The sequence below is a fragment of the Mobula hypostoma genome, chromosome 4 (assembly GCF_963921235.1).
Source record: "Mobula hypostoma chromosome 4, sMobHyp1.1, whole genome shotgun sequence".
NCBI classification, from domain to species: Eukaryota; Metazoa; Chordata; class Chondrichthyes; order Myliobatiformes; family Myliobatidae; genus Mobula; species Mobula hypostoma.
Genome location: NC_086100.1, coordinates 152,128,728 through 152,155,255, shown reverse-complemented (window position 1 = coordinate 152,155,255; position 26,528 = coordinate 152,128,728). Strand labels below are relative to the sequence as shown.

General features: G+C 40.3%; 1 protein-coding gene across 5 annotated transcripts in view; it reads left to right on the top strand.

The window, feature by feature from the left end:
* The first annotated feature begins 11,717 nt into the window (after nt 1–11,717).
* adamtsl7 (ADAMTS-like 7) overlaps nt 11,718–26,528 on the top strand; it is a 554,745-nt gene continuing 539,934 nt past the window's right edge. For all 5 annotated transcript variants that reach the window (XM_063046729.1, XM_063046728.1, XM_063046726.1 and 2 more), the window contains exon 1: nt 11,718–12,193. Coding sequence is in view for 1 of the 5 variants with exons in the window: in XM_063046728.1 (XP_062902798.1) it covers nt 12,186–12,193 (8 nt within the window). In the remaining 4 variants the exon portion in view is untranslated. The remainder of the gene's footprint in view (nt 12,194–26,528) is intronic.

Genomic DNA, 26,528 nt, shown 5'->3' with positions numbered 1-26,528 from the left:
CTATGGCCAAAAAGATTACTGATGCAGATGGGTCTGTGCAGGATGGGTCTGCTACCCATGACGGTTCAATTCGGGACTCAAATTTTGATGATTTGTCAGAAACTTTCTTACCTTCATTGCTTGATCAAGATTCTTGTAGTAAGTCTGACCATGAAGATTTGTCTCTGTCTTGGAAGGAAATTATAGCAGAGCAGAGTAGAGACCCCGAAATTGTCAAATTAAAAGAACAAGCTCATCCAGATAGTGAAATTGAGAAGGTGCCAGTAGGATATTATTTTAAGAGTGGAGTGTTAATGAGGAAGTTGAGATCTCCTACAATTCCTGCAAGTGAGAAGTGAGCGGTTGTTCACCTGGTCATAGTTCCTAAAGTTTATAGGAGTGAGATTTTAATTTTGGCTGATAGTATGCCCTTGGGTGGCCATCAAGGTGTGAAGAAAACCATGAACAAGGTTTTTAAACACTTTTACTGGCCTGGTTTAAGAAAAGATGCAGGACATTTTGTCAAACTTGTCACACTTTTCAGGTTGTGGGTAAACCTAATCAAGTTACTCCAGTGGATCCACTGCAATCTACTCCCGCATTTGGTGAACCATTTTCCAAAATTATTGTAGATCGTGTAGGCCCATTGCCAAAAACTACAGCTAGCCACCAATATTTGTACCAATATTATGTGTACCGCATCTAGGATTCCAGAGTCAATACCTCTTAGGAATATAGTGACTAAAACTGTAATAAGGGCTCTTATAAAATTCTTTACTTATTTTGGACTGCCTAAGGAGATCTAATCTGATCAAGGTAGTAACTTTATGTCTGGATTGTTCCAGCAGATAGTTTATAAACTGGGAGTCAAACAGATTACATCGTCTGTGTATCATCACGAATCACAAGGGGCCTTAGAGAGGTTCCATTCTACCTTTAAAACCATTATTATGACATTTTGTGTTGAAAATGAGAAGGATTGGGATGAGGGCGTTCATTTACTTTTGTTTTCAGTAAGGGAGTCAGTGCAGGAATCTGAAGGTTTTAGTCCTTTTGAACTTGTGTTTGGGCATAGAGTTAGAGGACCTTTGGCATTGTTAAAGGAACAGTGGATTAACAAAGAAGTACATACTAATTTGCTGGATTATGTTTTAAAATTTAAGGAAAGATTACAAAAAGCTTGTAGCTTAGCAAAGGAAAATTTAAAATCTGCTCAGGAGAAAATTAAAACTTTTTATGACAAGGAAGCTAGAATGAGGTCACTTAAGCCTGGAGATAAGGTGTTGATTCTTTTCCCAGTGCAAATGAACCCATTACAAGCTAAATTTCATGGTCATTATGGGATTATATCTAAAGTTAATTATGTAGATTAGGTGGTTAAAAACACCAGATCGAAGAAGGCCACTGCAGCTTTGTCATATAAATATGATAAAACCATATTATGAGAAACAGTCTGCTACTATGACTGTTGTGGTCAATAATAATGAATCTGATCCATCTGGGAACTTAATGGATGATTCATCTGAAACTCATTTTAAACCAAACATTATTTCTACCAGATTACCAAACTCAACGATCCTGGAAAATATTGATGAGAAATTGGCTCATTTACAGCCAGAGCAGAGGCAGCAGATGAAGAAGTTAATTTTTAAATATAGGGATATATTTCCAGACGTTCCTAAAAGAACCACAGTAGCTTCACATGATGTAGATGTTGGAGATGCCAAACCCATAAAGCAACATCCATATCAGATGAACATGGAAAAATGTGCACCTGCTGAACAAGAAATTAAGTATATGTTAGAGAATAATATTATTAGACCTTCTACTTCAAATTGGAGTTTACCTTGTGTCATGGTACCTAAACCAGATGGTAGTATTTGGTTTTGTTCTGATTGCAGGAAGGTGAATGCTGTAATAAAAACAGATGCGTATCCAATCCTTAGGGTAGATGATTGTGTGGACAAAGTTGGAAAAGCAAAGTTCCTTACAAAGATTGATTTGTTAAAAGGGTATTTGTGTGTTCCGCTGACGGATAGAGGTAGAGAGATTTCTGCATTTGTAACACCATCTGGGTTATATGAATATAATGTTCTACCATTTGGAATGAAGAATGCACCAGGAAATTTCCAGAGAATGATTAATTCTGTGATTCATGGGTTAAAAGGTACAGATACCTATATTGATAATTTAGTTACAGGAAATGATACTTGGGAAGCACATATAACTGCAGTGGAGAAACTATTTGAAAGGCCTTCAAAAGCTAACCTAACTATTAACTTAGCTGAAAGTGATTTTGGTCGTGCCACTGTGACATACCTTGGTTATGTTGTGGGTCAAGGTAGATTAGCTCCTGTTCAGGAAAAGTTCAGGCAATTTTAGAGGTACCCATTCCAACTGGTGAGAAGACTCTCAGAAGATTCTTGGGAATGGTAGGATATTACCAAACATTTTGTAAGAATTTTGCTGACATTACCCTTCCATTAACTAACCTCTTGAAGAAAGGTGAGAAGTTTGTGTGGATAGAACTTTGTCAGAGGGCATTTGATAAGTTGAAAACTATGCTATGTCATCAACCTGTGCTCAGGTCACCTGACTTTGAAAAACCATTTTCATTAGCTGTGGATGCCAGTGATGAGGCTGCAGGAGCAGTGTTATTCCAAAGGGATGATGGTGATGAAGTTGATCATCCGGTAGCTTACTTTTCTAAGAAATTTAATGAGTATCAAAGAAATTATTCAACCATAGAAAAGGAATTATTATCTCTTATTCTGGCTTTACAACATTTTGATGTGTATGTTGGTGCAACTCAGAAACCACTCATAGTTTACACCGATCATAATTCATTAGTATTTTTGAGTAAGATGAAAAACAAAAATAGAAGGTTACTGAATTGGAGTTTGTTGTTACAGGAGTATAATATTTTGATAACTCATATTAAAGGCAAAGAAAATGTGATTGCCGAATGTCTGTCCTGATGTTGAATTTACAATGTTTTTTTTGAATGGAATTTTAATATTTGTAACACTGACTGTACATTAGTTTGTAAGGTGCTGTATGATAATTCTATGTATATTGTATATGTTGTAGATTTTACACATTTGTATATTTTTTGTAAATAGTTGTTAAAATTTAGCTCGTGATAGACCAAAATTTTCCGATTTTGGGGAGAGGTGTTACATGCCCACAGTTTGATCATGGGACAGTGGGATGATGTAATGGTCTTTTGAGTGGGATGATGTAATTGTCTCATGACCATAGGGTGATGTTATGACACGTGATGGCATGTTCCCTACAGTATTTAAGGAAGCCAGCCAAAGTGTGACGCAGTCTTACTTCCTATTTTAAGGTGCAAACACTTTGTTGCCGGCAGTTTCACCAATCGCTGCCAGTTTTTGTTTGTTGCATCTTTGTTTTCCTTTACAGTCTAGTGTTAGAGAGTGAAGACCTTACCAAAGTACGGGAACAAATGATCGGGTAAATTTAATGACGTTCGGTGTTTTGGAAGTGATCAACTGTTTGGAATCTGAATTGTCCAGGAAATTGTGGCAGGCACATTTGAGTTAAATCCCTGCAAGCTCAGGACGGTTTGTGCAGTGTCCACCCTCCAGCCAAAAGGTCAGTTCCTATACTTCTTCATGATTGCTTCAACAAGGCATCGCTTGATTGTGATCAGCAGATTCGTAATTTTCTTCGGAGGAATTGTTGCTGCAGTAAAGTCTCTCCTTAAAGACTGTAAAAATCTCTTGGACTTTTCAACGTACTACTTTAAGACTGTGCTTGAATGAGAATTCTTTAAGAACTATTTCTAAGTTTGACTGTTTGCTTGATATAGCTGCAAAATGGTTAACTTCTGGTTAAGCTAGTTGGTTTATTTTTTCTATGTTTTGAGTAGAGGTTAATAAGTATCATTGTTTGTTTATATAACCTGACTCAATTTCATATCCATTGTTGCTGGACATGTGACTGTTCGTTGCTCCAGATTCCAGCATCTGTAGTCTTTAACAGCATCATAGTCCAGACACCAGTAGGAAAACTGTCATCACTGGGTCTCAACACCTCCCTCTGTAACTGGATTCTGGACTTCTTAATGGAAAGGCCACAGTCAGTCTGTGAGGGCAGCGATGTCTCTAGTCCTATTATGCTGAGCACTGGTGTTCCCCAGGGCTGTATGCTCAGCCCGCTACTAGCCACACTGCTGATGCCTGACTGTATCCCAAGATCCAGATCAAACTGTGTCATTATGTTTGCAGATGACGCAACAGTGGTTGACCTTATCAAGAACAATGATGAGACGGAGTGAAGAGAGGAAGGTGGAGCGGCTGGTGGACTGGTGTGAGAACAACAACCTAACTCTGAATGTGGGGAAGACAAAAGAAATGATTGTGGGCTTCCCCTCTGTGCATACATGGCTTCCCTATAGAGAGAGTTAAGTGTACCAGTTCCTGGGAATTCACATCATGAATGACCTCAACTGATCTCTTAATGTCACCCCCCCTGAATTAGAAGGCACAGTAGCACCTCCACTTGCCAACGATATTGGGGCAAGCAAGGCTCCCCCACCCCTGCCATCTTGACTGAATTTTACAGGAGCACCACTAAGAGCATCTCCATCTGGTATGGGAGCAGTCTAGCATCAGAATAGAAGTCCTTACAAAGGGCTGTGAGAATGGCCGAGAGGATCATAGGAGTCTCCCAACCATCCATCAGAGACATTTATCAGGAGTTCTGCGTAAACAGGGCTCTTAGTATGATCAAGAATCCCACCCAACCATCTAGCATTCTCTTTGACTTTCTACCATCAGGCAGGAGACTCTGATGCATAAAGATAAAAACAGTCAGGGTGGGAAACAGTTTCTTCCCTCAGGCCATTAGGCTTCTGAACTCTCTGCTGCATCATATTCAAAGTGTCACTAATTAATTAATTTGTTCTATACCTTACAATATGTAATTTACGCAATTTACTGTACTTTGTTTATTCGTAATTCATTTGTAGATTTTATTCGTACTCTCCTAAGTTATTGTGTGTTACACGAGTATTATGTGTACTAATGTGCTTTATACCCTGGTGTGGAGAAATGTTGTCTCATTTGATGGCATACATGTATATAGTTAAATAATAATAAAATTGATTTGACGACTTTTGTGTCTTCATCACCCACACTGCTATTTGTGGAAACTTCTGTACACCATTTATTGTTGTATATCTTAAATTAAGAAAACCTAATCCATCAGGATACAACAAACATGGAATATTAACGTGATTTGAGACACCCTGAAAAAAATTTAATGCACCTTTTTTTTGTTTGACAATTATTCACAATCAACTCTTCCAAGAACAAATTATGTAATTCACTCAGAAATAAAACTCTACAGGTGCTGTCTTGAGGAAAGTTAAAGTGGATAAATCCCCTGGACCTGACAGGGTGTTCCCTCGGACCTTGAAGGAGACTAGTGTTGAAATTGCAGGGGCCCTGGCAGAAATGCTTAAAATGTCGCTGTCTACAGGTGAGGTGCCGGAGGATTGGAGAGTGGCTCATGTTGTTCCGTTGTTTAAAAAAGGATCGAAAAGTAATCAGGGAAGTTATAGGCCAGTAAGTTTAACGTCGGTAGTAGGTAAATTATTGGAGGGAGTACTAAGAGACAGAATCTACAAGCATTTGGAGAGACAGGGACTTATTAGGGAGAGTCAACATGGCTTTGTGCGTGGTAGGTCATGTTTAACCAATCTATTGGAGTTTTTCAAGGAGGTTACCAGGAAAGTGGATGAAGGGAAGGCAGTGGATATTGTCTACATGGACTTCAGTAAGGCCTTTGACAAGGTCCCGCATGGGAGGTTAGTTAGGAAAATTCAGTCGCTAGGTATACATGGAGAGGTGGTAAATTGGATTAGACATTGGCTCAATGGAAGAAGCCAAAGAGTGGTAGTAGAGAATTGCTTCTCCGAGTGGAGGCCTGTGACTAGCGGTGTGCCACAGGGATCAGTGCTGGGTCCATTGTTATTTGTCATCTATATCAATGATCTGGATGATAATGTGGTAAATTGGATCAGCAAATTTGCTGATGATACAAAGATTGGAGGTGTAGTAGACAGTGAGGAAGGTTTTCAGAACCTGCAGAGGGACTTGGACCAGCTGGAAAAATGGGCTGAAAGATGGCAGATGGAGTTTAATACAGACAAGTGTGAGGTATTGCACGTTGGAAGGACAAACCAACGTAGAACATACAGGGTTAATGGTAAGGCACTGAGGAGTGCAGTGGAACAGAGGGATCTGGGAATACAGATACAAAATTCCCTTTAAGTGGCGTCACAGGTAGATAGGGTCGTAAAGAGAGCTTTTGGTACATTGGCCTTTATTAATCAAAGTATTGAGTATAAGAGCTGGAATGTTATGATGAGGTTGTATAAGGCATTGGTGAGGCCGAATCTGGAGTATTGTGTTCAGTTTTGGTCACCAAATTACAGGAAGGATATAAATAAGGTTGAAAGAGTGCAGAGAAGGTTTACAAGGATATTGCTGGGACTTGAGAAACTCAGTTACAGAGAAAGGTTGAATAGGTTAGGACTTTATTCCCTGTAGCGTAGAAGAATGAGGGGAGACTTGATAGAGGTATATAAAATTATGATAGGTATTGATAGAGTGAATGCAAGCAGGCTTTTTCCACTGAGGCAAGGGGAGGAAAAAGCAGAGGACATGGGTTAAGGGTGAGGGGGAAAAAGTTTAAAGGGAACATTGGGGGGGCTTCTTCACACAGAGAGTGGTGGGAGTATGGAATGAGCTGCCAGACAAGGTGGTAAATTCGGGTTCTTTTTTAACATTTAAGAATAAATTGGACAGATACATGGATGGGAGGTGTATGGAGGGATATGGTCCGTGTGCAGGTCAGTGGGACTAGGCAGAAAATGGTTCGGCACAGCCAACAAGGGCCAAAAGGCCTGTTTCTGTGCTGTAGTTTCTATGGTTTTATGGTTCTATGGAAATCTGAAATAAAAACATAAAATAAATTCAAAGATGAGTTTATTGTCAGATGGACATGTTCATGTATGCACAGGTACATTGAAAAACTTAAATGCAGCAGCATCACAGGCACATCACATCATATAATCAGTTTAACAGTAATTTTTACAAAAACACAATTAGAATTTTTTTTAAAATCCATTTTCGTGCAAAGTGATCAAAGTCGGCATAGTATTACTAAACTCTAGTGATTAGGATTGTGCCATTTGACTCAAGAACTGAATAGTTTAAGGGAGGTAGCTGTTCCTGAACCTGATGGTATGAGAGTCCAGACTAATGTACCTCCTATCCAATGGTAGCTGTGAGAAAGTGGCATATCTAATAGACTCTCAGCAGATTAGGCATTATCTGCTGGTTCATTTAATTCATTGCTTTTTATAACGTCTTGTAATGTGGATGGCTTCAAGGCAATAGTGACAACAGTTCAAAATGAACTCATGAATTGTGAAAAGCTGGGAATTGTTCAGGGATAACAAAGTTACACAAATGGAAGACTTTTTTCAGTTCAATGAGAAATTGTGTTGGCAAGAAGCTAGAACAAAACATCTGAAACTAAATAAACTGCCAAAGAAAACAAATGATGAAAAATGGAGCTCTACTGCTCTCAAAGTTAAGCCTCACTTTTATACTTGTTATACTTTCATTCCTCCCACTGATGCTGCTCAGCCAGCTGAGTTCCACCAGCTCATTGTAGGCTGCTCCAGATTCCAAATATGCTGTCTTTTTGCAGCATCTGCAGTACCAGTGCAAATCTGAGTCCCAGAGCAGCTCTCAGTTGTGGCAGGCCTTGCATGCTATGGAGGGCTATAAAACTAAATCAGGCAGCACTGCCAACAACAGCACATACCTCCCTGATGAGCTTAACACATCCTATGTATGTTTCGAACAGAAGGGAATGACAATGTCACCATCCACCCCACCAGCCTTCAGCACACCTGAACCCACCGCCACTTGCAGACGTGAGATCAGTCTTATGGAGATTAAACCCTTGAAAAGCATCAGGCCCATATGATGTCCCTGGCTGTGTCCTTAGATCCTGAGCAGATCAGCTGCCGGGTTATCTGCAGACATTTCTAACCTCTCTCTGCTTCAATCAATGGCCCCTCTCTCGTTTAAGAAGACCAGTATCATCCCAGTACATAAGAAAAACAAGGTAACTTGTCTTAACACCCTCCGCCCATCTACCACCATGAAGTGCTTCAAGAGGTTTGTTGTGGCATGCATTAACACCAGTCTTCCAGAGAACCTTTACCCATTGCAATTTGCCTCAAACCAAAATAGGTCTTGTGGTTGATGCCATCTCCCAAGCCCTACATTCATCCTTGAGGCGTCTGGACAGTAAAGACACAGATGTCAGACTTTACAGACTCTACTACTGATCTGCCTATATTACTATAATTCCAAACAAACTCATCACCAACCTCCGAACCAATGCCTCCTTCTGCTATTGAATCCTTGACTTCCTCACCAACAGATGGCAATCATTAAGGACAGGTAGTAACCCATCCACCACCATTATTCTAAACACAAGGTGCATCCTCAGACCTCTAGTCTATACGCTGAACACTCATGAGCGAGCATCCAGATTCTGCTCTAACCCTATAATACCACCAGAGTGGGTCAAATCTCAACTGATGATAAGATAGTGAACTTAGTAATATGGTGTCATCAGTCAAGCAACCATAGAGCACTACAGCACAGAAATAGGCCCTTCAGCCCATCGAGGCCATGCCAAACTATAATTCTGCCTGCAACACACACAAAATGCTGGAGGAACTCAGCAGGTCAGGCAGCATCTATGGAAAAGAACAAACCATTGACTTTGCAGGCCAAGACCCTTCTTCAGGACTGGAACGGAAGGGGAAAATACCAGAATTTAAAAGATGGAGAGGAGGGGAGGGTAAGGAGGATAGCTAGAAGGTGATAGGTGAAGCCTGGTGGGTAGGAAAGGTAAATAGCTGGAGAGGAATGAAGAGTGGACCATATGAGAAAGGGAAGGAGTCGGGGACCTGGAGTTAGGTCATACGCAGGTCAGAAGAGTAAGAGGGCAGAGTGGGATTAGAAGAAGAGGGGAGGGTGAGGGAATTTTTTTTACCAGAAGAAGAAAAGGAGAAATCGATATTCATGCCTTGAGGATGGAGGCTAACCAGATGGAATATGAGGGTAGCCTCATCATGGCACATGAGGAGGCCATGGACCAACATGCCAAAATGGGAATGGGAATTGGAATTAAAATGCTGGGTTACCGGGAAGTTCCACTTTTGGTGGACAGAGCGGAGGTGCTCCACTCTGCCTAGTCTCATTGACCTTCATTGATCTGGACCATAGTCCTCCTTACCCCCTCCCATCAATGTACCTATCCAAATTTCTCTTAAATGTTGAAATTAAAACTGCATCCACCATTTCTGCTGACAGCTCATTCCGTACTCTCACTGCCCTCTGAGTGCCTCTTAAACATTTCAGCTTTGACCCATAACCCATGACCTCTAGTTGTAGTGTCACCCAACCTCAGTGGGAAAAGCCTGCTTGAATTACTCTATATAAACCCCTCACGATTTTGTATACCTCCATCAAATATCCCCTCATTCTTCTACCCTCCGGGGAATAATGCTCCAACCTATTCAATATTTCCCTACAAATCCCAGCAAAGTACTTGTAAATTTTCTCTGTACTCTTTCAATCTTATTGATATTTTTCCTGTAGCTAGGTGACTACAACTGCACACAATACTCCAAATTAGGCCTTACCAATGTCTTATACAACTTCAACATAACATCCCATCTCCTGTACTCAATACATTGATTTATGAAGGGTAATGTGCCAAAAACCCTCTTTTTGACCATATCGACCTGTGATGCCACTTTCAAGGAATTATATATCTATATCACCAGTTCCCCCTGTTCCGCCACAATCCTCATGTCCTACAGTTTACTGTATAAGTCCTATCCTGCTTTGTCCTCCCATAGTGCCACACCTTACATTTGTCTGCATTAATTTCCATCTGCCAATTCTCAGCCCATTTTTCTAGTGGGTCCAGATCCCACTGCAAGCTTTGATAGCCTTCCCTGCTGTCCACTGTGTCCCAAATCTTGGTGACATCTGCAAATTTGCTGATCCAGTCCACCACATTATCATCCACATCATTGACAGCAACCTTTCTCTCAATCTTAGGGAAAATAAAGAGCTGGTCATTGACATCAGGAAGGGGGTCGGTGCACGTGCTCCTGTCTACGTCAATGTTAATGAGGTTGAGAGCTTCAAGTCCTTAAGAATGAACGTCATCCGTATCTTGTCCAGATCCAACCACGTAGACATCATGGCCAAGAAAATCCACAACATCTCTACTTCCTCAGGAGGCTAAAGGAATTTGGCATGGCCCTGTCAACCCTTACCAATTGTTACTGATGCACAATGGAAAGCATTCTACTTAGTTGCATCACAGCTTGGTATGGCAACTGAGCTGCAAGAAACTGCATAGGATCATTGACACGGTTTAGCAGGTCACGCAAACCAACCTCCCCCTGTCTACATTCCTCGCTGCGTCAGTAAAGCAGCCAGCACAATTGAAGTAGCATGCACCCGAGACACTCAGGCAGAAAATGCACCAGACTGAAAACACGTACTGCCAAGGTAAGGCAGCTTCTATTCTGCTGTAAGATTGTGAAATAGTTCTCTGGTATGATAAAATGGACTCCTGACCTCCCATTCTAGGTTCCTTAAGGTTGTTATAGCCAGGGGTGGTAACTGGGGACAAGCTCCTACCACTATTAAATGCTCCCAATGGCGTGTGCCTCAAATAGCCTCTGACAACCAAGTCCAGCTCCTGGCTATTAAACCCAGCGGAACCGTTTCTACTGATAGGAGAAGGGGCAAAGGTGGCTTAAAACCAGCTGCTTCAGGCAGATCGGGCTTATCAGCCATGGTTGGCATCTCACCTAGGAGAAGAAAAACTCTGATCTCAAAGCTCTTCTTCCTTGCAGCTATACCCAGTTATGGGGAAGGCTTCGGGAGTCAACCCCCAGGGAAAAATCCAGAGCTGGAGTCCCTAAGGCAGTCCTACAAGGAGTTCTATGCTGACTGGCAACTCCTGCAGTGCTGCTGGTACCGAAACATATCGATCTACGCCATTCCTTTGGATTCATCAGATGCATGGAGAGGGGGAGCTTGCTACATGGGCAACAGCTTGTTATCCATATCGTACTGCCCAGGCTTGCATATCTAGACAGCTGGGACACAATATCCATGGTTGACTCTGACTGACGGATGTCCTCACCCTCACCCTCCCATTCTGCCTCATTATGATAATACACTTTCTATGTAGCTCTTCCACTTTATTCTGCGATGTTATTAGCTTGCTCTAACTCAATGCATTTATAATAATGATTTGCATGTACAGCATACAAGACACTTTGCACTGTTTCTCTGCATATGACATTAATAAAGCAATTCCAACTTCTGTGTCTCCCAATTACAGTCCACAAGCAAAATGCTGGAAATCTGGTGGAATGTGGAAGAACAGGGAATACTCAACAGTTCAGCAGCATCTCTGGAGAGGGAAACATAGATGAACATGTTAACGACCTTTCAGGGCAGTGTGATTGGGTGACCTAAGATTTGTCCTTGTGTGTGAATGGGGAGATGTATTTAATACTGATTGCTATCACAGGGAGAATTCAGAAACGAGCTTCCTTTGGTATGGTGTAGAGGTTGGTGCTAGTAGGGTGGGCCTGATCTGGCAGAGTAATTTGCTAGCTGAGTTGTGTTTACCTCCCGTCCGGCGGAACGGCCCCATGCTGAATACTAATAGCATTACAACACGTGCGAGGAGCGGCACCGCTGCCGGGGAGGGTGAGGGTAATTGAGGTATGGACGGTTAGGCAGCAGGCCAGGTACAGGAAGTGGACTGCTGCTCATTTGATGAATGAGAGTCGCCTGGATTCAAGGAGTGGGGTACTTTTCCGGTGCGGTGCTGCTCAGGTAGTCTGCGGACTGACTGTATGTGTGTGGCTTCAGTTGCTTCTTCAGCTGCGTACAGGCTGCAGAGATCTGTCTGTCCGAGGCTGTGTGCACAAGGCAGCTGTGGCGGAAGAGCTACTTTTTTTCTCTTTGACGGGGACGCCAGTTAAAAGTTGAGCAGAGTAACCAGCCTTTCGGACCTGCACCGCCGTCAGCTCGTTCGCTTTGGACATGAACAGGTAACCCTAGACTTCAATAGTGACAGAAAGAACTCCTTTAGAAAAATAGCTGGGTTATTTAAACAACGGATGCGTTTAACGAGAACTGCAGCGCGCTTTTTGTTTCGATTTGTGAAATAGTCTCTTTTTATTCTGAACGTATCTCTTCTTTCTTTATCGTATTGCTCAGTGGCAAAGTTAATTTGGTGTAGTGTGTGCGGTGTGTGTATATTTGTGTCGCAAACGCTTTTTTTTCACTTGGGGGCTGCCATCTGCTGGCCTCTCGGTTAGGTGAAGCAGATGACACTTGTTACTGGTCTGCGGGAGGTGAACGTGTGAGGTCTGAATCCAGTTCAGGTTTTGTACAGAGTGGCGTGGTGGAGATACGACTCTACCACAGGAGGTGTAAGGCGCTCCTTTCCGCCGCTATCCTACAGGTCACCCTTGGGCAAGGTGCAGTACCTGCTTAGCCCAATCCTAAATCAGGGTCACGGGAAGCTAAGGGATGGTCGTATGAGCAGCTCCTGCATATCACAAGGTCCTGGTTATGCGACCACTGACGCAAGGCAGACAATCTCTGAAGAGCAATGATCATGGCTGGGTTCACCCATCTTGTAAAGACACTGCCCAGAAGCCAATGGCAAACCACTTCAGTAGAAACATTTGCCAAGAATATTCATGGTCGTAGAGACCACGACTGGCCACATCATATACAAGGCAAATAATGATAGCGATAAAGGATGATTCATGGGCACAAATACGTTCTGTACATTAGGACTCTTTTAAAATAAATATTCTTTAATTATTAGTTCTAGTGGTTGACATGACTGCATGTCACACTGTGTTACACTACAAAATAATCTGCATTTTGAACGTGATCACCATATTCCAATCTGGAGCCCTTGTAGAGAGGATGTTTAAACTAACAACTTCTTTTAAGATTAAAAAAAACACACGACATTTTTAGCAGGTACGTTGTCAAACAAGGGATTGATGCAAACCTGTAGAAAGAAGCCCTAACACAGACAACTAAAGCAACAGAGAAGATGTTAGAGGAACTGAGCAGGTCAAGCAATATCTGTTTCAGCTCCAGACCCTTCATTTGGACAGGAGTACCTAGGGTACTGATAATCCTGTCCAGATGAAGGGTCTGGAGCTGAATATTGACTGCAGGTATGGGTAACCTTGAGTTCATATGAAGAATAAGGAACATTGTCTAGTAGTGTTGTGGAATAGACCATGTTTAGAAGTCTTGAAGAACTTAGCAGAAACAGAGATGAACTAAAGAAAGTTGGCTGTTGGGGTTGCTGGAACTGGGCATTCTGGACTAATATGAAGACCTAACCCAAAACATGCATCAGCCATAGACTACAACAATTAAACAAAGTTACAACGATTAATTTATAGCAAAAATGTATTCTAAATTACATCTCCTTATGCACCATTCCTGCTGAAAACATGTATCCCGTATCGAGTGGAAGCTGAACTTTTTAGATAATTTTCTAGCATGACCAATTGAGTTTCTAATATTTAATTATTGATATAAGTTCTTGAAGAAGACATTCATATAACAGCATTCAAGCTTTGGTTGTCCCAAGGGAATTTGCAAGGAATGCCACTGTAATGCAAGGAATTGGGCAAATGAACTCCACATTTTCATAGCCTTTTAAGCATGACCTGTAATCACAGTTACTCCCAGGTCACCACTATTGATTTTAGCATTCAGAAGCAGTTCCTATTAACCTTTTCTAGCTTACAATTGGTTCTGAATATTTACCACAGGTTCCATTTTAATATATGCAGTCATACGGGCACTGGGTGTTAGGTGGTCATCAAGAATATTATTTGAATGTATTTTCATTAGAAATGTTAATTTGCTTTGGTGAACTTTACTGAGGGATGGGGAAATTGGACCCAGAAGCCGGGGAGGGAAATATTTGGAATGCTGTTTTTAAACATCCATCAGCTTGCTATTGGTAATTGGGGCAGACAAACGTACTGTGAATTTTATTGCTAGGTAACCTGCTGTGGTCATATTACGAGAAATTTTTTGAAGCTTTTTCTGTTTGAGTGAAGGTCGAGTGCTATAAAGCTTGGGGCACCTAGTTCCATTCATTTTAAAGAAATAATTGGAAGAATGGAGATTGAGAAGCAAGAGATTAGTGTGGTTAGTGGTGTGCAAAGAATTTACTGCCAAAACACAGAGAGGGTACTCAATTTAAATGTAAAGTAAATATTGTTTTGCATTCTTGATCAGTCATCAGTAGAACAGGGAGACAAATTTGAAAAGAAAAAAATGTCTCCTGTTTCCTCGGTGAATATATATGTGTACAGAAGCTCATCTTATCCTGAGAAGTCTCCCGTCCTGGCATCAGTGTAAGGAGCCTACTTTTTAATTAATTGTCTGTCTGGTAGTCTTGGTGGGTAAAAGTGTTTTAAATAGACTGCTTGTGTCAATGAAACTGTTTTCCTAGAACTTTGCTGCTTCTGATATAATAATACAATACCATTTGAAGACTCTGATTATAAAAGTAAACTTTTAGACCATAAGACATGGGAGCAGAATTAGACCATTTGGCCTATCAAGTCTGCTCTGTCATTCTATTGTGGCTGATTTATTATACCTCTCAACCCCATTCTCCTGCCTACTCCCCATAACCTTTGATGCACTGACTTAATCAAGAACCTATCAACCTCCACTTTAAATATTCCCAATGACTTGGCCTCCACAGCTGTCTGTGGCCATGAATTTCACAAATTCACCACGTCTGGCTTAAGAAATTTTTCCTCAACTCTGTTTGAAATGGGCGTCTTTCAATTCCAAAGTTGTGCCCTCTGCTCCTAGATTTCCCCCACTATAAAAATATTCTCTCCACATCCACTCTATCTAGGCCTTTCAATATTTGATAAATGTCAGTAAGATCCCCCCCCCATTCTTCTAAATTCCAGGCCCAGAGCCATTAAACGCTCTTCACATGTTAACCCTTTCATTCCTGGCATCATTCTCTAGATCAACGCCAGCACATCTTTTCATAGATAGGGACGACTCCAAGTGTGGCCTGACCAATGCCTTACTTTACATCCTTGGTTTTGTAATGTAGTCCTCTTGAATTGAATGCTAACATTGCATTTGCCTTCTTTACTACCAACTCAACCTGCAACTTAAGATCATAGTAGCAGAATTAGGCCATTCAGCCCATCAAGTCTATTCCGCTATTCTGTCGTGGCTAATCCTGGATCCCACTCAACCCCCATACACCTACCATCTCACCATTTCCTTTGATGCCCTGAGAAATCAGGAAACGATCAACTTCCGCTTTAAATATGCCCAATGACTTGGTCTCCACAGCAGTCTGTGGCAGAGCATTCCACAGATTCACTACTCTGTCTTAAAAAAAAATTCCTCCTTACCCCCATTGTTGAAAACATCCTCTTCACATCCACCGTGTCTAGTCTTTTCAACATTCGGTAGGTTTCAATGAGATTATCCTGATTCTTCTAAATTCCAAAGAGGCAAGGCCCAAAGCTGCTAAATGCTCCTCATATGTTAACCCCTTTATTCCCAGAATCATCCTTGTGAACCTCCTCTGTACTCTCTCCAATGACAATACCTCCTTTCTGAGATATGGGGCCCAAAACTGTTGAAAGTACTTCAAGTATGGCCTGACTAGTCTCTTATAAAGCCTCAGCATTATCTCCTTGCTTTTATATTCTATTTCCCATGATATAAATGCCAATATTGCATTTATCTTCTTTACCACAGACCCAACCTGTAAACTAATCTGTAGAGAAACCAGCACGAGGACTCCCAACTCCCTTTTCAGCTCTGATTTTAGAATCTTTTTCCCCATTTCGAAAATACTCCTTGCTTTTATTCCTTCTGCGACAGTGCATGACTGTGCACTTCCCTACACTATACTCCATCTGCCACTTCATTGCCCATTCCCCTAACCTGTCTAAATCCTTCTGCAGACACCCAGCTTCCTCAGCACTACCTGCTCATCACCTATCTTTGTATCATCTGCATACTTGGCCACAGTGCAATCAATTCCTTCATCCAAATCATTAACACATAACATGAAAAGAAGTGGTCCCAACATCAATCCCTGCGGTGCACCACTAGACGCTGGCAGCTGATCAGAAAAGGCCTCCTTTATTCCCACACTTTGCCTCCTGCCAGTCAGCCAATCTTCTATCCATGCTACTACCTTTCCTCTAATACAATGGACTCTTACTTGTTAAGCAGCCTCATGTGCAGCAACTGGATAAAGAATATTTTCCTCACCTCTGTTCTAAATGGACATCCCTCGACTCTGAGGCTGTGCCCTCTGCTCCTAGACTCTCCCACTATAGGAAACATTATCTCCACATCCACTCTGTCTGGGCCTTGCAATTTTCAGTAAGTTTCTTTTTTTGTAATTTATTTTTTATTGAAGTTCATCATCAAACAAACATTTCCACAAGATGTATTTCAGACACTGTACATATATATCATATAATCATATTTGTCGCAAATCTCCACATAATACTATCTGAGGTATACACTTCTAGAAAGGAGAGTAAAGAAAGAACAATCGAAAGAAGAAAACTATGGACAGAGTAGGGAGTGATCTTTTTTTTAACAACATATTCATTGACTTGTGAGAATAAAATCAGGCCTATGAGGTGTTATGTAGTTAAACCATTTTTCCAGTATGAATAAAATTGTTCCAACTTATGATTAACAGATGCTGTTATCTTCTCCATTTTGTAAATGTCCATTGTAATTTCCATCCATACATTTAAAGTTGGGCTCTCCTAAGATAAGCATTTCCTGGTAAGGGACTTTTTACCAGCCACCAGCAGTACATTCATTAAATATTTATCTCTTTTCAACCATTCTTGAGGTATAAACCCAAAATATATGATCTTACCCTCTAAGGGTATTTCACATTTAAAGATGTCTTGTAGGGCACTCTAACTGAAAATATGCTTAAGGCAGTGGTGAACCTGGAATTAGGTCTAAGTAATGTTATTATCATTTTACACCAAAACTTTGCCATTTTAAACAGTAACTTGAGAGTATAAAATAGCAGCAGAGATTTTCGGACTGAGGCTGGATAATCCATTCAAATTTGCCCAGAGTATTTCCTCACGTATACTTATTTATTTGAAAAATTAAATAATCTCCTCTCTGAAAATATGATGCCATATCATTACTTTGCATGTTAAACACATTGTTTACTAAATGATTTGGTTAGAATCAAGGGGCTGTGCACTCGTTTGATATAAATAAGATGCTAAATATTTGAAAAAGACTACATAATATCATTTCAACTCAGGTAATAGCAAATGTTGCTGAAGTGTGAAGCAATATGCACATCAATGCTTTAACAATGCCATAGCATGTCATTTAGAATGTCCACTGTCTATATGGTCAACTTTCCATCAGCAGAGCACCTTGATTGAAGGATGTTGCTTCGTTTAGTTGGTTCTGAAATCAACAATATTTTCTTGACCAAGATTGTTGTCCTGTTGAAATGTGCTTCACCTCTAGCAGATGCTAAGCTGTACATTTTATGTTTTTTAAACTGAAGGTCAGAGCCATCAGCAGGCCTCTACTCGATTTCCCTGCTGATTGAAAACACCAGAAGTATCTAGTGTTTTCCCAGTGTTTGTGACGAATAAACTCTTCCAGGTACAGGTATTGATGTTCACCAATCTTTTGATGACAAACTCTGCCATCTTTATCATGGATGATGCTTGGGTATGTCTAGTCCGGTGGTATTTATACACTGTCATCTGTCCCTCCTGATTGTTTAGTCCTCATCCAATCAGGTTTCTGCTGACCCAACTTGTTTACAACTGAATTCCAGTTCTTACTTGAGCGAGACCCTCGGCTTTGTTAAAATTCTTTTCCTCACGTTTTATTTCAATGGCTTCCAAAAGCTATTGGCATGGCACAGTAGTTTTGTGCCATCGAAATCAATCCTATGGCATTGCAAATGCAATGTTCTGCTACCACCGATTTATCTGGGTCACCCAAATGGACACATCTCCTGTGCTCCTGAGCAAGCTCGAGTGGCCGGATGGTACATTCCTGTTCCTACTTATGTTCTTATGTTAAACATGGTAGAAGTACTGAAATCATGAGACATGCCCACTGAGATACAACCTGCTATTATTCAAGGTGCTTTCAAATGGGAACTTTGAGACATAAGATTAGACCATTGGTGATAATAAAGCAGCCTTTCTCAACCTTTTTGCCCTGGAGGAACCCCTGAATTAATTTTCAGGTCTTGGGGAACCCCTGTTTTTTTTTAAATAACTAAATATTATATCTACAACTCTTGGTATGTTAGCATGATCAATACTTTGCAGATATAATAATCCAAAAATAATTGTCAATGCTCTTTTGAGTAGAGAATGAATTTTTTGCCAACTTTTCCTGGGGGAAAAATATAGGTAGTTAAGCTTGCATTTCTTCAAATTGATTTCTTTCTTTCCCTTTCATAAATTTTAAAACCCTTAAGGCAAACGTAATAAATTTCTGGCTTAAGCCAAAATGGGATTTACTTTTAATAGAGCTAGGCCCGGTAGATTTAATTTAAATAAAGGGTTTAATTAATGCTATTTACAACCTGAAAAATTGTTCACAATGTTGAATAGTAAAGTTTCTAAAAACCATAAGCTGAAGCATTATGAATAAAAATAAGACAATTTTATACAAGATTTTGTGACTAAGTGACATGATCAGGCTCAAATATAGGCCTAGCATGTGAAACCTATGTTTTTTTTTGCTACACAAATACACAATTCTGGGTCAAACTTGAGATACACACATGTGGATTTCATCTTCAACTGAAATCACGATTTCTGTCCTTGCTCTTGATGCTTGTTAAACAAGAAAAAGCTTGCTCACACATGTAGGGATTTGAAAACAGCAGTAAAGTGTTCACTGCTTTCCTATGACTGGCAGGATACTCTTCTTTTTCAGAAATACAGACTTGTACAGGGGCAGGTCAGTAAATCGCATCTTGAGTGCACAATCAGATTGCAGCTCACAAAGTTCTTCCTCGTCTCTTGAACTCAAGTTCTCAGGCTGAGCAGAAGATTCAGAGAAAGTGCCTCTCATGCAGTCAGACCCTTCTGTTAAAAGGGAGGAAAAATACTGTTCAATTTTGTTCTGCAGTTCTTTCAGGTGGTTTTGAATAACACTCGAGACTTTCTGATATCCTTCCTCACTCTCAAACCCAAGGAGCAGTAGAAATATTCCAAGATTTCCTTTTCCAACATGAATTTTTCCAAAGATTCAGTTTCCTTTTAAATCCAAGAATCTTGTCACCTGAAGTCAAAACATTTTCTGCAAGCTTGTACAAGAGACTTGTACAACTGGTTCATATGATGAAAGATGTCTGCTAAGTAGGTTAGTTTCTGCAGCCGTTCTTCATCTTCAAAGCACTCAGCAAAATCTGGCCTACTATTTTCTTGAAAGTACTCCTGCAATTCACCTTTCAGCTCAAACACCCTGTTGAGAACTCTTCCTCTGCTAAGCCACTGGATTTCTATATGTAGCAGGAGATTGGTGCGCTCTTTGTCCAGGTTTTCACACAATTCTTTAGACATTCTTGAGTGAACTGGTCTTTGTTTAACTAACTTAAACATTTTTTGTAGCGTCATCCAAAATTTTTTTTCATTTCATCTCCAAGAGATTTTGACATCTGTACTTCTATTAAAAAAGTAGTGTGTTGTGACAATGTTAACTTTTTTTCCCCAAGAGAAACAAAACCTCTTATGGAACCAACCATTGATGAGGCATCATCAGTACAGATGCCAACACATTTCCTCCAAGACAGACCTTTTGTTTCGAGATGTGAAGACAAAACATTAAATATATCTTCGCCTTTGCTTATTTTGGGCAGCTCTTTGCAACAGAAAAGTTTTCTTGAATTTCACCATCATTTACAAATCTTACAAATGCTACAAGATGACATTTATTGGTGAATCTGTTGACTCATCAACATGGATAGAGAAGCTGTTGTTTTTTTTTGTTTATCACACAAACACGTTCAGTATCATGTGATGTGTCATCAATACGTTGACTTACTATACTGTTTGAGAGTGAAACCTTGTCAATTTCTCATCCTGCATCTTGTCCTAGCATTTTACCCACTATAATTTTACAGTGTGGCATTATTAGGTTCTCACCAACTGTGTGACTTTTCCTTTTCTGGGTAATAAGTTCTGCTACTAAATAACTTGATTCCTAGATGTTTTTACTGACTGTGACCTTATTAACAAAAATCTTCTGATGTTTATTTTGACATTCTAATAGCTGTTTAAAATAATATGGCTGTGATTTACAGTTAAGTGTCTTTTCAATTTTGTTGGAGCCATTGCTGCATTTGCAAGTTTTTGCTGCAAATTAGGCACAATGGAATAGGACAACTTGGATCACCAATCCATGTAAAACCCATTGATAAGTACCTTTCATTGTAAAGACGGATTTTTTTTTTGTGTTTGTTGTTGCACTAGTGCAGTGAAAGATCTCACAAGATTGTAATTCTTCATCATTAGCCTTATCAGAATTATCCATAGGCCTAGCATCCTCCTCTTCCATTTCACATCTCCTCTGCAAAAATCGCCCCACTGGACAGTGTTTGGAATGAAAATTTCCCTCCAATTTTCTGCACACCAGTAGTTGTTTGCTCCCATAAGTCAGTTGGCAGCACACTAGGGGAAGTTGGGGAAGTTAATTTGGGAGGGAGTAGCTGACGTCACATCCCAAGTTGCTCACCATCAACTTACTGTCCATTCCTCCGTGCAATACAGTGCTCACCATCAACTTACCATCCTCCCCTCCGTGCAATACCATGCTCACCATCAACTTACTGTCCATTCCTCTGTGCAATACAGTGCTCACCATCAACTTACCGTCCATTCCTCCATGCAATACAGTGCTCACCATCAACTTACCGTCCATTCCTCAGTGCAATACAGTGCTCACCATCAACTTACTGTCCATTCCTCTGTGCAATACAGTGCTCACCATCAACTTACTGTCCATTCCTCCGTGCAATACCGTGCTCACCATCAACTTACCGTCCATTCCTCTGTGCAATACCGTGCTCACCATCAACTTACCGTCCATTCCTCCGTGCAATACAGTGCTCACCATCAACTTACTGTCCATTCCTCCGTGCAATACAGTGCTCACCATCAACTTACCGTCCATTCCTCCGTGCAATACAGTGCTCACCATCAACTCACCGTCCATTCCACCGTGCAATACAGTGCTCACCATCAACTTCCCGTCCATTCCACCGTGCAATACTGTGCTCACCATCAACTTCCCGTCCATTCCACCGTGCAATACAGTGCTCACCATCAACTTCCCGTCCATTCCACCGTGCAATACTGTGCTCACCATCAACTTCCCGTCCATTCCTCCGTGCAATACCGTGGTCACCATCAACTTCCCGTCCATTCCACCGTGCAATACTGTGCTCACCATCAACTTACCGTCCATTCCTCCGTGCAATACCGTGGTCACCATCATCTTCCCGTCCATTCCACCGTGCAATAGTGTGCTCACCATCAACTTCCCGTCTTCCCCTCTGTGCAATCCGGCGCTCACCAAATCCCAACAGCCTCCCCTAACTCATGTCAAAAACTAAGAATGGACTCAACCAAATAAACTCTGTCCTACTGTGTGCTGCCAGCTGAGCTGAGAGGCCTTTAACGAGGTTGCTCGTGGGTCTGTTCAGTTAATGCCCACCACTGCGAATGCCAGTATCACAAATTGCGTGAAGTTCAAAAATGATTTTTTTTTTAATCACTATCTCTGACAGAACCCTTGTGGACCTCCCATAGAACCCCAGCTGAGAAACCCTGTAGTAAAGAAATGGATATTTGTAAACCATTAGTAATATTAATGAATTACAGGCATTATTAATGAAATATTGATCATTGTAAGTTGCTTAAAAAATGAAAAGTAGGAAGTTAAAAGTAATTAAATGGCCCAATAAATAGTAGTAAATTATGTTCTCTAAAACAATCAGCAGCTTGAACATTTCAGGTTAATAACCCTTGGAAAGCATATTGGGCAGAAAAAATGAACTTTCCCTTTTCACAGATGCTGCCTAATTTGAATAGATTTCCAGAGCTCGCTATTCTAACTTTAGATTTCTGACACCTATAGTGTTTTGCTATACTTGCTTTTGAGTTGACAGACTTTTTTTGTGGGGGGGGGTGTGGTGAGGTGGGTGTAGTTTATGCACATAGCATATCAGAATCAGAAATTCTGCTTGCTCAGATTGTTTTGTTAGCTTGCAAAGATGATTGTAGAATTGTAAGATTGCAGAAACTGCAAAGATGATTGTAGCTTCTTTGTGGTCTGACATTTGACTGGCCAGAAAATGAAAAGAAAACAAACAAAATTTAATGCCAGGGTGGGAGAGACTGAGAGACAAAGTGTTCATTTTTTTCAGAATATTAATACAATTCATCTTCAATAAATCTGCCAGCAGTTTTACAAAACAACACTTTTTTCCATTCAATGAAAAATAAAGGATGTATTTGGAAACACCATCCATCGCATCTAAGTTATTCACTAAGTTTAGATGAAATGAAATTAATGAGATTTTTTTTTCCTTTGGAAGTTTATAATTTTACTGGGAAACTGGAGACTATTAAATCTCCTCCCACCCCTCAATTTATAATCAAAAATGTATCTAATAAATTTACATGATCATCCAATTTAAAAGGTGATTATTTAGTAAAGGAAAACATAGATGCAACTGGCCAAATACAACATGGAGAGGAGACATGGAAAGGAAAATAGGAAAAGTTAAAAACAAGAATAACAATCCAACATGTACTTGACACAGGAATATTTCATTGTAATACAATTGAAATTTTAGTATCTAAGGTGCAAACCAGTAGTTTTGAAAAACTAAGATGATATTAAATGATTATTGAATAACTGGGGCTATTCAAAGTAAAATAGTTTCAAGACAAATTATTCAGTTACATTATAACCAATGCTCATAATTGCATATTTACTATATTTTCTTATAACACAGAAGGTGATCATTTCTGCTTATTGAGTCTACGATGATTCACAGAGCATTCCCAGCTCCACACACTAATTTTCCGTATAATTCAATCTTGCTACATTTACATCCCAGAATCCTTCCAGATTTCAATATTTATATGTACACAAGGGGAAATTTACAGTGGGCAATTACAGGGGAGCTAGGTAGGAGGCTGAAAACCTTGACCTCAAGCTTAGTAATCTCTGGTTTGCATCCTGTGCCAGTGAGGGGAAGAAAAGGATGATATGGCATATAAATGTGTGGTGGAAGAATTGATGTAGGGAGCATGGTTTCAGATTTGTGGATCTTTGGGATCTCTTCAGGGGAAGGTATGACCAGTACAAAAGGGATGTATCACACTTGAATTCAAATGGGACCAATATCCTTGTTGTTTTTAAGCCATTCCTGTGCAGCTTTGGCTTTATGCTTGGGGTCATTGTCTTGCTGGGAAACAAATCTTCTCCCAAGTCACAGTTCTCTTGCAGACTGCATCAGGTTTTCCTCCATGATCTCCCTGTATTTTGCTGCATTCATTTCACCCTCTACCTTCACAAGCGTTCCAGGGCCTGTTGCAGTGAAGCATCCCCACAGCTCATCCCACCACGTGATTCATGGTAGGGATGGTGTGTTTTTAACTACGTGCGGTATTTGGTTTAAGCCAAACCTAGCATTTGGCCAGAAAGCTCAGTTTTGGTTTCATCAGACCATAGAACCTCCTTCCAGCTGACTTCAGAGTCTCCCACACGCCTTCTGGTAAAGTCTAGCTGAGATTTCTTATGAATTTTTTTTCAACAGTGGCTTTCTCTTTGCTACTCTCCATAAAGCTGCAACTGGTGAAGCACCCGGGCAACAGTTCTTGTATGTACAGTCTCTCCCATCTCAGCCACTGAAGCTTCTAACTCCTCCAGAGATGTCATAGGTCTCTTGGTGACCTCCCTCACTCATCCCCTTCTTGCACGGTCACTCAGTTTTTGAGAATGGCCTGCTCTAGGCAGATTTACTGCTGTGCCATATTCTTTCCATTTCTTGATAATTGACTTAATGGTTCTCCAAGGGATATTCAGTGTCCTGGGTATTTTCTTATATCCATCTCCTAAATTGTCCTTTCCAATACCCTTTTTTTTTGTGGAGTTGCTTGGAGTATTCTTTGTCTTCATGATGCAGTTTTTGCCAGGATACTGACTCACCAGCAGTTGGACCTTCTGAATACAGGTGTATTTTTACTACAATCAATTGAAACACCTTTACTGCACACAGGTCTCCAAAATTGGATCTCCATTTAACTGAGTATGTGACTTCTAAAACCAATTAGCTGCACCAGTGATGATTTGGTGTGTCATATTAAAGTGGGGTGAATACTTATGCAATCAATTATTTTGTGTTTTATATTTGTAATTAATTTAGATCACTTTGTAGAGATCTGTTTTCACTTTGACACAAGAGTCTTTGCCTGTTGATCAGTGTCAAAAAAGCCCAATCAAATCCACTGTGATTCAATGCTATAAAACATGAAAACTTTTTATAAGCACTGTATATTATCACAGCATAAGGCCAATGTACCATTCTTACACTGGCATTAATGACTCAATGATATGTTTTCTGTGTACAAAATTAGATACCACTGTTGAAGTATCTGTTTCTTTACACATAAGTCACGTAGTTGCTTTTGGGATGAGTGTTATGTAAATGTTATTTGCATATTTATTGAGAACTGCAGATGTACTGAAAAATATTATTATCCTTTAACAGGTTTAAGTGTTTCTATCTCCTACTCCTCAATAGATCTGTTTCCTTCTCACTTAATAGTCAAAATATTATATTTCTGTGCAAGGTAACTTCCCTGAATTTTGAATGACATTTCAGAGCATCTGTCAACTTCCCTGTTATAATGTTCATGGCAGTGAGCCAGGTTGAAGTACTCTTAATAAAAATGTTCTTGTTTGGAGAATCATTTTAAAATTTAGCGCAAGGTCAGTTTCGTTAATGCCTTTCTAAAATGAGCTTTCGCAAAGTCATAGCATTAATGTGAAGTGGATCTATGGTCCTTTCTGAGTGGAGGGAGGCTGACAAAAGAGTTGAAGAGTTCTGCAGTGCTGTTTCCAATCCTTTCCTGTCCCCAGTAGGCCCATTAAACGAGTTGCAGCCTCTCCTACTTAGTAAATGGTTCCAATCCATTTGGACAGGTCATTTGGTGAGATCCGTGTTCCAGAAGTTAATGTATTTTCTGAAAACAGATCATAGGATGTGTAGGAATTTCATCCTTTACTTGAGCCAAGTAGTCAAGTTATTGGCTTGTTTTTCTTGAGCTCTAATGTTCTCTGAGGATTCATAGCACTTTGACGTGAATTTTAAGTAGTGATGTAAGTCTTGAGGACAGGTGTTAAGTTCTGAAATTTCAAAATATTAAACTAATTCAAAGAAAGACACGGAGCCCTGGAATGCGGGCGTAACTTTGTGTTTCCTTTAAATGAGGCGCGGATACATCACGTGGTAGCGTGATGACGTATGCAATTCATACATGTATACATTTAATCTGTAATGAATTATTTAAATGAACAGAATGCTTAATCAACAACATATTTTCAATTTTTCTGAAATATTAAATACATAACAGCAGGAGCTAAGATGATGGGAAACCAGCTGGCTTTTCCCATTGCTGTTGGACTGATTTTTAACTCTGTAGTTCCTAGCCATTCTTCCAAGTTGGTCATGTGAATTTTGAATGACAGAAGGCTATGGTCTGGAAGTTGGGCTTTTCAAGGTTGTGAAGGGAAAGGGATCGAGAATCCATTCTTAGGGGGATAAAGGAAGAGGAGACTGGTGGATGTCCCCCTGGTCCAAACCAAAACCATTACTTAAGTAAAATCTTTCTGAGCATGTCTATTTTTATTAGCCATATAAGGAATCAATGGTGCAAGCTGAACATTGCAAGTGTGGGTGAGTCTGACTAGTGTTATTGGTAAAGTTGGGACTTTGCTGCTTTCAAAAGTGTCTTGTTTACCTGCTAAAAGCAGTGGTTCAGCTACACAGATAATCATGGCTGAATTAATAACAACCTTGCCTCTGGATCAGAATTGGGTAAGTTATCACCACCGTGTTTGATGTGAAATTCATTGTTTTACAGTGCAGTACAAAGATTTAACATTACTATAAGTTACAAAATAAATATTGCAAAAATAGGGAATAATGAGAGTGTTCAAGGACTTGTCAGAAATCAGATGGAGGGGAAGAAGTTGTTTTTTGAATATTTGAGAGTGGATCTTCAGGCTCCTGTACTCATC